We start from the raw sequence: 13,381 nt of genomic DNA, 5'->3' as shown, positions 1-13,381 counted from the left end.
TCTCAGGTTCTACAAGGATTGAGTCTTCAGCTACTGCAGCCATTAATGACGGTACACCCTGGAAGGAATTCAGGATGACAAACAGGATGAAGAACTCTGTGCTTTGGAAATACAGGTCCCTTAGTTAGATAGATCTCAGAATTTTTTATTAACCGGATTCTTACATCTTCCCATACATAGAAAAGCACTAAAATCATTAACTGAGATACTTGTCCCTTGTGACTAGCTGTGACTTTTACCTATGTATGCCTGACTGCACTTGTGCCCTGGTCCGCATCATCTTTAAATGCTGGCTTCTCCCCCTGCCTCTTTGAGGCAGGCCCCTCAGAGCTATTGAGAGGCTGTTTCCTCAGTAAGACCCTGAATACAACTCTTCTCACAACTCATAGGTTGTACCTTTTTCTTTCAGTCAACACTTTCATTTATTCCCTAAATATTAATTAAGTACCTACTGTGTACCAGTCACTGATCTAGGCATGGATCACTAACAGTGGAATATTATGAGCCCTGTGGGCCAACAGGACAAAAACAGCTAAGCATATTTTCTAAACTTTGCTGGCCCCTGTCCTGACTTCTGTGATTTGCCAAGTTTACTCAACCACGCACACATCACAATTTGGGTCTCAATAGGGGTTCTTTTGTGAACCTGTCCTAAGTGTCAACAGAGGGCGATTTCACTAGATAATAAAAGTGAACTCTTTTGTAAATATGAAGCTGGAATCAGACAATCCTAATAATAACCTATGACTTGAGCTTTATTGCTTCATTCCAGTCTCTATTTAACTGCTGATCCTGCAGTTCCTGTAAGCACAACTCCCACTGAGGTCAATGGGAGTGTTACGTGAATGTTAAGTTCTGTACTTCATCGTCTCCTACTGAGTGAGCCTTGCTTGTCTTGGACTGATGACCATACCAATCTCCTTCCCCGACCAGACACATGAGCCCCTCCTTTCATGTAGCAGAGCCCTACAGCAGTGACAGATTCCGGGAGAGGGGAAAAATCAATTTGGGACAAAAATGTTCTGCCCATTGCATCATATAATAGCAGAATGCCTCCTATACATTGTCCAGAAGCCAGAGAGAGTGAAAAAGTAGAATGGTGAATAGATGATGTTCTGGGTGCACTGTAAGTCAGACTTGGCTCTGCCAACTTTAAAAAAATTTTTTTTGGTGAGTAGGGAGGGTAATTAGGTTTGTTTGTTTATTTATTTATATTATTTATTTAATGGAGGTACTGGGGATTAAACCTAGGACCTCGTGCATGCTAAGCACACACTGTACCCTCCCCGCCCAGGGTCTGCTAACTTTAAACACTAGGCCTAAAACCGTTTATCTTCTTCTGATTCGTGGAACAAACAGTGATGCAGGAGACAGAAAGCAGGTATTCTTTCTCGAGCCAGCTCTGCTGCTGAATTAATTACTTGCCCCTTGGAAAATCATTTGTCCACTCGGGGGTTCACTTTCCCCAGCTGTAAAATGAAGGTGTTGAATTTAGCTTTACGTTCCCTTCCAGGCTCAGAAACAGATTTATGAGTATAGATTCTGGAGAGGTCAGTCTATAAAATTCATTTGAACTAGTTGCCCACATTTATAAAGCAAAAGGTTTTACATAAAATATAAATTTCTGGCTTCTGTTGAAAAATTGTGAACATGAGCCCTGCATTTCTGCAGCTGCCATGGCCCCCGTGAGTAATGGCTTCCCCTTTAGACAGGGTGTGTCCCTTAAGACAGTCTGCCGCCATCCCTACCCAGACAACTTTACTGGCCCCTGCAGGTGTTTTTAGTTTGCGTCCCCGCTTTAGGACTAGAATTAGCGCAGTTTCATCAAAATGAAAAGTGAGGGGTTTTTTCCATTATAGTTCAAGTGATGGCAGGTCCATGACTTAATCTATGACTCTGACTTATATATTTAATTCATTACAAGCAGAAGCCAAGAAGGACACATGGAGCTTTGCAGGGATGCTCGCAGGAGGGAACCAAAGAATTCTGGAACTGCTTATGGTAATTTGACATATAACTCAGAGACTAATTGTATCAGGTGAGGCAGCCTGATACAATTTAGTCTCTGTTCCAAGTTAATAAGCTTCCATCACATAACTTTCTTTGTGAATATCAAATGAGCATCCTCTGGAAAGCAAAGCCTCAAAATGTCACGTTGCTAGGGAGGAAAGATTTGCACAGTGAGTCCAGAAGGATTTGTGTGGCATCTAGGCTTAGTGGTTAATCTTTAATTAACCGTCCTTAGTTTCTTTTTCTTATTAACCTTATTATTCCTTGCAGTCGGATCTAACTAGGGAAATGTTGTGAAGGAGTTGTTTTTATTTTTGCTTTTCAATAATGAAACACAAGCCCATGAACAGACGCAACCCTTTACAAACGGTGATCCCTCATGGTCATGAGGAAAATTCATTGCTTTGGGTGGATATAAACCATGCCAAATATCCCAAGTTGTTTCTTTTCTGAAAATAGCTCCCTTACACCTCCCTCATAATGCTGATTTTTCTAATTTTACAGAAGAGAAAACAGAGGCTGAGGATATTTAAATGACTTGCACGGTGGGAGTACAGTGTAAGGAGTGTTGGAAGCAAGACTACACTTAGCTCTTTGACTCCTGCACCCTTGCACCAGAGGATATGTCCTTGCTCTCTTTTCAGGGATTCCTAAATTTTAAAATAAAGAACTGAAAAGGGAAATGATCACTATGAAAGTAAGGATATTGTGACATCTAGGATAAAGAACATGTGTATGATCTAGAAGGGATATACAGGGGTTTTCTCAACTGGGGGTAGTTCGCGTTACCATTATAAATGTTTACAAAGTGAATGTAATCTTTCCCTAGGACTGTCCCAGTTTAAGCCTCAAACTAGGTTAAATGATGAATAGTACCTTTTTTCATGCTCTAACGGGTTCTGTTTTAGATGATAAATTATATGTTCAGCTCTTATACATTTATGTTTAATGCAGTTTTTTGTTGGGGGGAGGCAACTAGGTTTATTTATTGTTTTCTTTTTTTGATGGAGGTACTGGAGATTGAACCCAGGACCTCGTGCATACTAAGCTCATGTTCTACCACTGAGCTTTTCCCATCCTCCCTCTTTAAAACATATAATAAATGTACATAAAACAAACTGTTATGTATGTTTATTATATGTCAAAAACTTTTAAAGTTAAAAATACATGTATCAGGAAGTCTGACCTATGCTCAGGAGGCCAAGGCCAGCCCGGGGAACCTTATGTTTGCCCTAGATTCATGATTACTGCACAGACCACAGTGGCTGTGGCTGTGATTCAGGTGTGGACTTCCAGAGCAGAGAGGGTGGTGTCCCATCTTGGTTTTCTGGGGGCTCCTGTGGCATGAAATAGTTATCTCTGTTCCTTTGTCCTACCTGTGGCTGGTGAAATGGTGTATCCCTTGGTCACATTTGTGAAGGTCAGTCAAGATAATATGTGAGAAAGTGCTCTGTAAACTGTGAAGATTTTTTTCTACATAGAGCGGCAAGAGTTCCCTCAATCCCTAACTCGGCAGGACCCAGCATCACTGCACTGGTACCTGTCAGTTAATCTTCCTATAATGCAGTCTTCTACTTAGAAACTTTGTATAGCTCCTGAAGAATGAAATCTAAACTCCTAAACTTGGCATCCAACCCACCACAAACCAACCCCAACCAACTTTCCAACAGTTTTCTTGCTGTTCCTCTTCAAGGGCCACAGAACCAAATTCAACTGCAGGGTGGTCTAAAAATGTTGCTGCCTTTCTAACCTCATCTCACACTCCATTAGAATGCCTTTTTTCCTCTTCTCTCTCAGTCCCATTTTTGTGGACAGAATATTTGTCCTTTCCCCTTCCATTCATATGTTGATGCCCTAACCCTCACAGTGTGCCTATATTTGGAGATGGGGTCTCTACGGAAGTAAGGTCAAATGAGGCCATAAGGATGGGGCCCTGATCCAAGAGAATTAGTGTCCTTATAAGAGGAGACACCAGCGAGTTCTTGCTTTCTCTCCTTGCACACCCTCAGAGGAAAGGCCATATGAGGACAAAGGAGCCATCTGCAAGCCAGGGAGAGTTCTCACCAGAAACCGACCCTGCAGGACCTTGATCTGGGACTTTCAGCCTCCAGAACTGTGAGAAATTAATCTGTTGTTTAAGCCACCCAGTCTATGGTATTTTGTTACGACAGCTGGTGCAAACTAAGATACCTTCCTTGGACTAACTCTTTCCTCTGCATATATAAAACCTATCTATTCTAACCTACTTTTAATTCTTCTAGGATACCTATTTGTTTGATTTTAAACATCTCAAAGACCAACTCAAAGACCATGAAGCTTTCCTCAATTCTTCCATTTTATTTTTACTTCTTTTTTTAAGACATTTGATGTTCTACCCTTTATCAAACAATTTAGTACATGTTTTCTGACCTCCTTACTGGTAAGTTTTGGGCGGTAACTTCTGATTCAGTATTATAGCTCCACACTGCCTAGTGCAGCGCCTGGAACTTAAGTACACAATCTATGTTAGTTGAATGAGAGAACGAATGAATGAAAGAGAAAAAAAGAAATGGGATGAGAAATAAGAAACAAGCTGTATTTAAAGTTTAAAGAGGAAGCAGAGAATTGAGATGTGGTATCAATAAATGGTGAGAAATAAGGTAAATCTTCAGTTTAGTGATGCTTAAAATAAAACAAATAGGTATCTCAGAGGAACTAAAAACAGGAGTGGAATTTTTTCCCACTGAGGTCTGGCATATTGTTTGTCTATTCATTGGGGGTTTAACTTATTATTGGAGTAGAATTTTTGCTCCAGATTTGGAAAAAAGACCATAGGAATGAATTCAGCTGGTATGGGCAAACAGGCATTTTATGACTAGAGTCATAACCACAAATTAGAGCTCGGGTACCAGACCCAGGCAGGCCTGAACATTACCAGAGGGCTCAGAATTGGACATTCAGGATCTGTTCTTTCCCCATTGGTCTCATTCCTAGTTACCACCCCCTGTCAGAGTCTGCCTTATCTCCCACCTCTTCCTCACTCCCCAAATGTGGTTTTTAAATTTAATTTTTGAATGGGTAATATTCATATGGATCAACATGTTAAAACCAAAAATCACAACCTGGGTGATTACTCATGGTGATAAGGATAATGGAGCTCAGACCATTTTGATACCTCTGTCCAAGACTGAGCTGGAGGCTAGAACTGGGGTGGCACAGCAATCAGAAAGAACAAAGATTCTAGAACATTCTGCAGTTGCAGGGCCTGGCAGTCAGGACAGGGGGCCCAAAGCAGGGCAAACAGTGGACTTGGAGCAGCAGAAGGAGGCCTTTGGGGCTGCCCTGTGGGAGTTTCAGGAGGGGCAGGCTTCCTGGGTGAAGGGTAGTGGGGTGTGGGGTGCTCTCCAGTGCACCTGAGAGCGAGGGAGGGCCAGAGGGGAAAGAGGAGGTGGCAGAGTGGGAAGTGGTATGTCTTTAAACAACTGGACAGTGTTGTTTCAGGGGGAACAGATTTGATTAGAGGGAAAGTTTGGGTAACTCCAGCATTGCCCAGTTCCTCTTTTTCCTCAGAAGACCGGGTGCTTTGGTGAGATTAAACTGTCACTGTTGAAGCAATAACTTTGAATGTTTTTCTACAACTAGGCATTTTTCTTGGGGGAGAAGAAAAAAGCTTTAAAATAAAATTAGAGCTTTATATTGAGAAACAAAATACGTAGAGAGTCATTTGGTGTTTTACTTGCTATCTTTAAAATGAAACTCCTGAAAATAGTTCTCGATGCAGCGCCTCCCCAAACCTCTGAAGCTGCAGACATGGGAGCATAGTCCTTGCAGATGAGAGAACTGAACAGGTTACTCTTCTTCCCCTTTTAGGATCCAATGGAGGATTCTAGGAAGGGAGGGTTAATTAGGGAAGGTATTTGCTAGGAGGTTCTGGCTTTACCTAAGTGATGTGCTTAAGGTCAAAGTCAGAATCTCCCTCTGGTTGGAAACCCACAGCAACCACTTAGCAACCTCGGGCCTTTTGTAGCCCCCTTTTGGAGGTGAAACATGTTCAGAATTCAGGGTCTTGTTGTATTTTTTTCCTGCCAGATTTTAAAAGAGGTCCCTAGAAGCAGGTGCTGCCCTTGCCCCCCATTCAACCAGATGGACAGACTGGGAAGCCCCTGGAAGTCAAGCCTATACCAGCAGCCCCCTCACAAAGAGGGTAACTCCGGCTAAAAAGCCTCAAACATGAAGGAAGATCCCACTTGCTAAGGAAAAATTACCTGGCTTGGGTATCTAGATTGCTCTGTGTCTTGAGTGTACATGAAGACTATTATCTCCCCCTGCCCTCAGGATAAACATCACTCAGCAATTCCCTGTGTGAATTTGAGCTTCATTTATTTCATACTGTCAATTATGGTGCTGGGCCCTTTCTGACATTTTGCTATGAACTTCTAACTCACTTCTAACTTGCTGAATGCCACGCTTTTCTGACTGTTCTAGCTTTCTGTGAAATGCACAGGAGATGTCTGTAGGTTTGGCAAGTTTCTCCTCGCCCTCTTCTCCACACTCTTATTCTGAAAGTGTACATTCAGCATTTGAGAGCCTTTAGTCATCTTCCCTCATAGCCCCCTTAAACACACTTGTACTTACACTTTTTATGAAGTTAAAAGTTTTATTTTCAATCAGATCACTTAGAAGGACCACATCTAGCCTTAACCTTTGTCAGATATCCCCGAAAATCTCAACTTTTATTTTCTTTGAAGCTTTGATAATGCTGTTTTTATAAATGCATGCCACGTCTGAGAATCAGTTTTTTTTTTTTTAATCTGAACTTATTTTTCAAGTACAGCAGTATGAGAATTGGGGGTGGGGGAAAGAGCACCAGAAACTGAAGGGCTAGAAACTAGAGTTGGAGACATTCTTTGAAATAAACAGAATAAAAATTCTTTCATTTCTTTCACATTTTACAAATATTGTTTTGGGCATCTACCATTGTTCCAGGCTCCGAGCAGGGAATAAAACAGACCAAATCCTTGCCCTCAGGAAGCTTAAGTTGTACTAAGAAGGAGACAGATATAAATTAAGGAAAACACAGTAGAGATGGAGTATGGGGAGTGTTTACAAGTTTAAAAAGGTGGTTTTTGAGCAGTCTTGAAGGAGTTAAACTAAGGTGCTGTGCTGACATCTGGGGGAAGAGTCCCCTGTGCAGGAAACAGAAGCAAGTGCACAGGCTCCTGGGGAAGCATCCCTGGAGAGAACAAGCAACAGGGAGGAGAATCTGGTTGGAGCAGCAGGTGGTAAGGGTACAAAAATAAAGGGAAGGTGTCAGAACCTTCAGAGCCTTGTTGGATATTGTAGGTACTGTGGCTTTTACTGTGATGAGATGCGAAGCCAGAGAAGTTTCAAACAAGGAAGGACAGCATCTTATTTAACAAGTCCACTCTGGATACTGGGTTGAGAAGGGAAGGGGGCAGGTGTAGAAGAGGAGAGACCAGCGAGGAGATCACTGCAGTCATCTCTTCCAGAAATTAATAAAAAACTCCGTTTGATTGGTTTACCAAAAGGGAAGAAAATGTGCTTGCAGAACACACACACACACACACACACACACACACACACACACACACACACACACACACCCCAATTCTTTTTTGGACTTTTAATTTGCAAGAAAAACAAAACTTGGCAACTACTCTGCTACCACGTCTCCTCCAGATACAGAATAGGTTTGGGAGTCCTAGAGAGCTAGGTCTTCATTTTTTTTTTTTCTCCTGAGCGACTGATGAACCTAGCAGGGTTTGGTCAGTGTGATTAAGAATGAGCCTTTATGGGTCTGCATAGGATATCTGCCCCTTCCCATTTCCCGAAATTGTCCCAGTGCTTGGTAGAAATACAGATTCCTGGGTACTACCCTTTCATTACGTATAGAATGAGTCCCAGGGAATATATACTTTCAGCAAGAAAACAAGGGGATTCTTACGACTTGGAAGATGGAAAGTGACCTAACTCTAACCTTCCCACCTTTTGCACACCTTTTCGGGTTTGCGGCGCACCTGGAAAACGTTGCAAGGCGCCCGTGCAACCGGCAGGTGGCGCTACGTGACCGTGAGCTGCAGAATGCTCCTGTCCTTCAGGGATAAGTGAGAGGCTCCAGAACGGGTCCGTATAGTGCTGGGGCCAAACCGCCACCGCTTATCCCGGACGGAGAGGCGCGCACAAATAAAGAGAGTGGGGCGCGGCCGGTCGCCCGGCTTCATTTTAGGTTCCTGTGCATCTTAAGCCGTCCCTAGTCGGCTTCTAGGGCTACCGGGGTAGAAAGACGCAGCCCTCTCTCCACGGGCATTGAGCACGCAGAAGCCCGCAGCGCGGGGCTGCGATACCCGGCCGTCTCGCTCCGCAGGACATTAGTCCAACCCGGCCAACCCAGGTACCGGGCTCTACTACGGATTCTCCTCCGGGAGCATCGGACTCGAGAATGGCCCCTTCTCATTGGTAGCCGGACGGGGGGCCCCACCCCTTTTCGTACAGTTCTCATCTGTGACTGGCTGTCGGGCCCCGGCTGGCCACACCTCCTCCCCTCGCACATACACAAGAGTCACGCGCCTTTCACTTGGAAACTTGGCGTGCTAAGAAGGACGCTGGCCCGCCTCTCCCCACCCACCTACCTTGCCATTGGTCTGCGGCGCGGCTCACGGCTACGCCCCCCATTCCAGCCCCCTGGCTGGGAGGGCCGGCATCCGCTCATGATTGGCTGGTCGGTCTGCCTCTCGGGGGAGCGGCTTGCACTGCCCCCTCCCCTCTACCCCCTCCCGCGAGCCTCGAGGTTCCACAGCTGGCCCAGGCCGAGTCAGTGTCAGTCAGGGAGGCGGACTGCTGAGCACTGGTTGCGGACACCGCATTGCAATCTCGCCCAGGGGACGGTGCCTGTGCTCGCGCCGCCGGGTGGGAAGGATGAAGCCGCAGCTGGAGCAGCCACCCTATGATTGGCTGTGGCTCTTGTAAACCCGAAGTAAAGATGGCGGGCGGGCAGGCAGCCGCCGCACTGCCCACTTGGAAGATGGCGGCTCGCCGCAGCCTCAGCGCCCGCGGCCGGGGGCTCCTGCAGGCGGCCGCGGGGCGGCTGCTGCCGCTGCTACTACTGAGCTGTTGCTGCGGCGCGGGCGGCTGCGCAGCGGCGGGCGAAAACGAGGAGACGGTGATCATCGGGTTGCGGCTAGAGGACACGAACGACGTGTCGTTCATGGAAGGGGGGGCGCTGCGGGTGAGCGAGCGGACCCGGGTCAAGCTGCGGGTGTACGGGCAGAACATCAACAACGAGACATGGTCCCGCATTGCCTTCACCGAGCACGAGCGTCAGCGCCACAGCCCCGGCGAACGCGGGCTCGGGGGCCCCGCGCCGCCGGAGCCGGACAGCGGCCCCCAGCGCTGCGGCATCCGAACATCAGATATCATCATCTTGCCCCATATTATCCTCAACCGCCGTACATCGGGCATCATTGAGATCGAGATAAAACCGCTGCGCAAGATGGAGAAGAGCAAGTCCTATTACCTGTGCACGTCGCTCTCCACGCCAGCCCTGGGCGCCGGCAGCCCGGGGTCCGCGGGTGGCGCCGTCGGGGCCAAAGGCGGCTCGGGGGTGGCCGGGCTCCCACCGCCCCCTTGGGCCGAGACCACCTGGATTTACCACGACGGCGAGGACACCAAGATGATCGTGGGCGAGGAGAAGAAGTTCCTGCTGCCTTTCTGGCTGCAGGTGATCTTCATTTCTCTGCTCCTGTGCCTGTCGGGCATGTTCAGCGGCCTCAACCTGGGACTCATGGCCCTGGATCCGATGGAGCTGCGCATCGTGCAGAACTGCGGCACAGAAAAGGAGAAGAATTACGCCAAGCGCATCGAGCCCGTGCGCAGGCAGGGCAACTACCTGCTGTGCTCGCTGCTGCTGGGCAACGTCCTGGTCAACACTACGCTCACCATCCTGCTCGACGACATCGCCGGCTCAGGCCTCGTGGCGGTGGTGGTCTCCACCATCGGCATCGTCATCTTTGGGGAGATCGTGCCCCAGGCCATCTGCTCCCGGCACGGCCTGGCTGTCGGGGCCAACACCATCTTTCTCACCAAGTTTTTCATGATGATGACCTTCCCTGCTTCTTACCCGGTCAGCAAGCTGCTGGATTGCGTCCTGGGCCAGGAAATAGGCACCGTCTATAACCGGGAAAAACTGCTGGAGATGCTACGGGTGACAGACCCCTACAACGACCTCGTTAAGGAGGAGCTGAACATAATCCAAGGGGCTCTGGAGCTCCGCACCAAGACGGTGGAGGACGTGATGACTCCTCTCCGGGACTGTTTCATGATCACCGGCGAAGCCATTCTGGACTTCAACACCATGTCGGAGATCATGGAGAGCGGCTACACTCGCATTCCAGTATTTGAGGGGGAGCGCTCCAATATCGTGGACCTCCTCTTTGTCAAAGACTTGGCTTTCGTGGATCCAGATGACTGTACTCCCCTGAAAACCATCACTAAATTTTATAACCACCCCTTGCATTTTGTTTTCAATGACACCAAGTTGGACGCTATGCTGGAAGAATTTAAGAAAGGTGGGAAATTTTGGTATCTTTCATTCGCTTGCTCTTTCTCTCTCCATTCCTCCTTCTTGCTTAAATCCTCTACCCTCAGACCAACCCCCTAAGGCGAGTTGACCGGAATTTCTCCTCTTTTTAATTGCATGGTTGAAAGGGTGGCATGGATTTGAGGATGGATTGAACTAGTATGTGCTTCTAGGTTCTGTAAAAACACAAGACTGCCGTCACTTGCTTTTTCCCATATCAAAAAGCAGGCTTCCTATTTTCTATGCATGGTGCTCTCTTCTGCACTCTGGTCTTGAGAAGTCTGCTGCATTCATTGCCTGGATTCTGAGCGGGTAGATGAAAGTAGGGGACCCCTGATGCCATGCTGTGCCATTTGGTTGACATGTGCTAATTGCAGGCATTTGGAAAATGTTTAAATAGGTTTTCTAAACCCAATACAATCACGGACGTTTCAGAGATTGGAAGGGCATTTTCAATAGCTTTTGTTCTGGATTGTCTGGTGGCCTGTGGGGTGGGGGCTGGGGGTAGGGAGGGAGATTAAGGTCTGCTTTTGAGAATAGGGCTGGAGTAAGCCAGGTATCACCAAAAAAATTCACTCATTTAGATGACTTGCCTTAGCTAGAAAAGAGGGTTTTTTTTTTCTTTAAACTAAAGTTATTTGTCAATATGTTAACTTGGAAAGACTAGAGGTAAGTTAACCCTTTATGAGATTCTCTCTTGCTTTGCTCTCTTCACTGTTTGTGTTTACCTGACAACAAATAAAATCTCCCAAACCAAGTGTGGTTTGGCAGAAACCTTGGACCTTTAGCAATGGGATAGATTCCTCTGTTGTGGTTTATTTATTTCTTGAGTCTCTGGTTTAAAAGTGCTCTTTTTAACCTTGATCGCCTGGAACATTAAATTGAAGTATGTCTCCAAGTCAGTGCTCGCTGTTCCAGGGAGTTTTAAGAGGGAAAAAAGGTGCAGAGAGTGTGGGGTGCTCACCTTTCTTGCATTGTGGTGTTTGTGGTTTGTTTTACTATGTAATAAACAGATCAAGAGCAACTCAGACTATCACTTCTGAAATTCTGCTTTTAAAAAAATTTCCAGTAAATGGCTAGTTTTGTTATTTAAAAACCAAGGGATACTGAGTTTTAAAATTGCTGTGATGCTGGTTGGTGCGTGTTCATGTATTAAAATACGTATGTAACCTTTAACGAACTGATGCTCCTCAAAACTAAGTTTTCCTTCTTCAAATAGAATTTTGATCACTGGTGTGGTCTCTCCACTGAAGAAGGCCACGTGTAAGTGGTGACAGCTCACTGGATGTGATGATCTGAACATAGAGTGTGTAGTTGTCCCAATTCCATTTTCCTGCCTGAATGGTGTCCTCTCTGGAACGGAATCACATTGCAGTAATTTTCAGATAAAGGAATAGAGCAGAATGTGCTTCAGAGATTGCTAATTTGCATGTAAAAGCAGACAGAGATTCTTCTGGATTCTTAAACAGTGAAAAGAAAATGTCCATTATCTCTAGGTGACAAAACTTCTTTTGGGGGTGTCATTATTCTCTCACAACTAAATTGTTATTTAGAGCATCTGAGCAGTGTCTCCTTTCATTTGCAGTAGTATCTGTAATACAGAAGAAAATCTTGAAATGCTTGAACATGCCTTTGAAATACTTTGTTTTCTTTCTGTTGCTAAATTTCCCAATATTGATACAGGTAATTTATTCTTTTTTTTTAATTATTCAGAATTTTTGCATATCTACTAATGGATTGAAAGCACTGGGGTGTACTCCCAGCTGAAGTCTTTTTTCCACTTCTGTATCTTTTTTATTTTGAGAATTTAGTTCTGTACCTCACAACTCATTAGTCCTGCCCCTAACTCACAATTTCAAAATTTGCATTATTTTGAAATTTGTTTTTGATTGTCCTTGAACAGTTTTCCTATGATTTATTTTCACTGGGAACTCCCCCCACCTCCCACTTCCCAAATTGCCTCTCACAGTATTTTCTTTGAAATGTATCCTTTGAGTGATTGAATTGCTAATATTTTCCCATTAACTCTTAAAAAAAAGTAATGCACAAGATTTTATTTTTGTCCATGATCAGAATGATTTATTTGGTTAAGAAGATAGTACAAGTTAAAGGTACATTCAAGCTAGTGGCATATTCCAAAGAGCAGGCAAAGACAGTTGTTTGCAAGTGGGAAGTTTAAGCCATGATCTTAAAAGGATAGAGTGGGTGCTTGTTACTTAAAGTATACGAATAATTGATTTTTCACTGTCTCTTTCTTGATCTGTTTTTCATGAGTTTGGCCACTTTAACCTTACTAACAGCTGTGGTATTTCTTTCTTCTGTGTTAGTTAAAATACTCCACCTGATTTTTTTTTATTTCTTTCTCATTTTCTAATTCAATTATGAAATAATGTGAACAGTCAACCTTCTCTTGTTTTTCTCTATTGAATAATGCTATGTGGGGGTGGTTTGAAGACTTTCTTCTTCTCTTTTCCTCTTTCTCCTAACAATACCAATTGTAACTCCCCCAAACTGGTTAGATCTTTAGTCCACATCTCATTGAAAATTACCCTTCCCAATTAAGAAATGTCTGCATTCTTGAAGCCTTTCCTATATACAGCTCGACAGCATTAGTCTGACTTATTCTTTACTAACAAGGGGGAAGTCTCTGTAATGTGGAAAGAAATGAAAAGCTACCTTTGCATAGTGTATGTAAATACCTTCTTTCTAATGATTGGAACTTTTTGCCTGGCTACCAGGGAACTCATAGTTTTACCTGAGGTGGGAAGACAGTTATTTTGATCACTGATATTTTGA

The 13,381-nt window shown here is 45.0% G+C and overlaps 1 protein-coding gene across 5 annotated transcripts in view; it reads left to right on the top strand.

Moving 5' to 3' along the window:
* The first annotated feature begins 8,562 nt into the window (after positions 1–8,562).
* CNNM2 (cyclin and CBS domain divalent metal cation transport mediator 2) overlaps positions 8,563–13,381 on the top strand; it is a 127,910-nt gene continuing 123,091 nt past the window's right edge. For 2 of the 5 annotated variants that reach the window (XR_012510146.1, XM_074373698.1), the window contains exon 1: positions 8,563–10,574. Coding sequence is in view for 3 of the 5 variants with exons in the window: in XM_074373698.1 (XP_074229799.1) it covers positions 8,954–10,574 (1,621 nt within the window). In the remaining 2 variants the exon portion in view is untranslated. The remainder of the gene's footprint in view (positions 10,575–13,381) is intronic. The other 3 variants (XR_012510145.1, XM_010970974.3, XM_010970973.3) reach the window with 3 other exon arrangements.

The sequence above is a fragment of the Camelus bactrianus genome, chromosome 11, assembly GCF_048773025.1.
Source record: "Camelus bactrianus isolate YW-2024 breed Bactrian camel chromosome 11, ASM4877302v1, whole genome shotgun sequence".
Classification (NCBI taxonomy): domain Eukaryota; kingdom Metazoa; phylum Chordata; class Mammalia; order Artiodactyla; family Camelidae; genus Camelus; species Camelus bactrianus.
The sequence above is the reverse complement of the archived record's forward strand: the minus strand, read 5'-3'. Positions and strand labels throughout refer to the sequence as shown.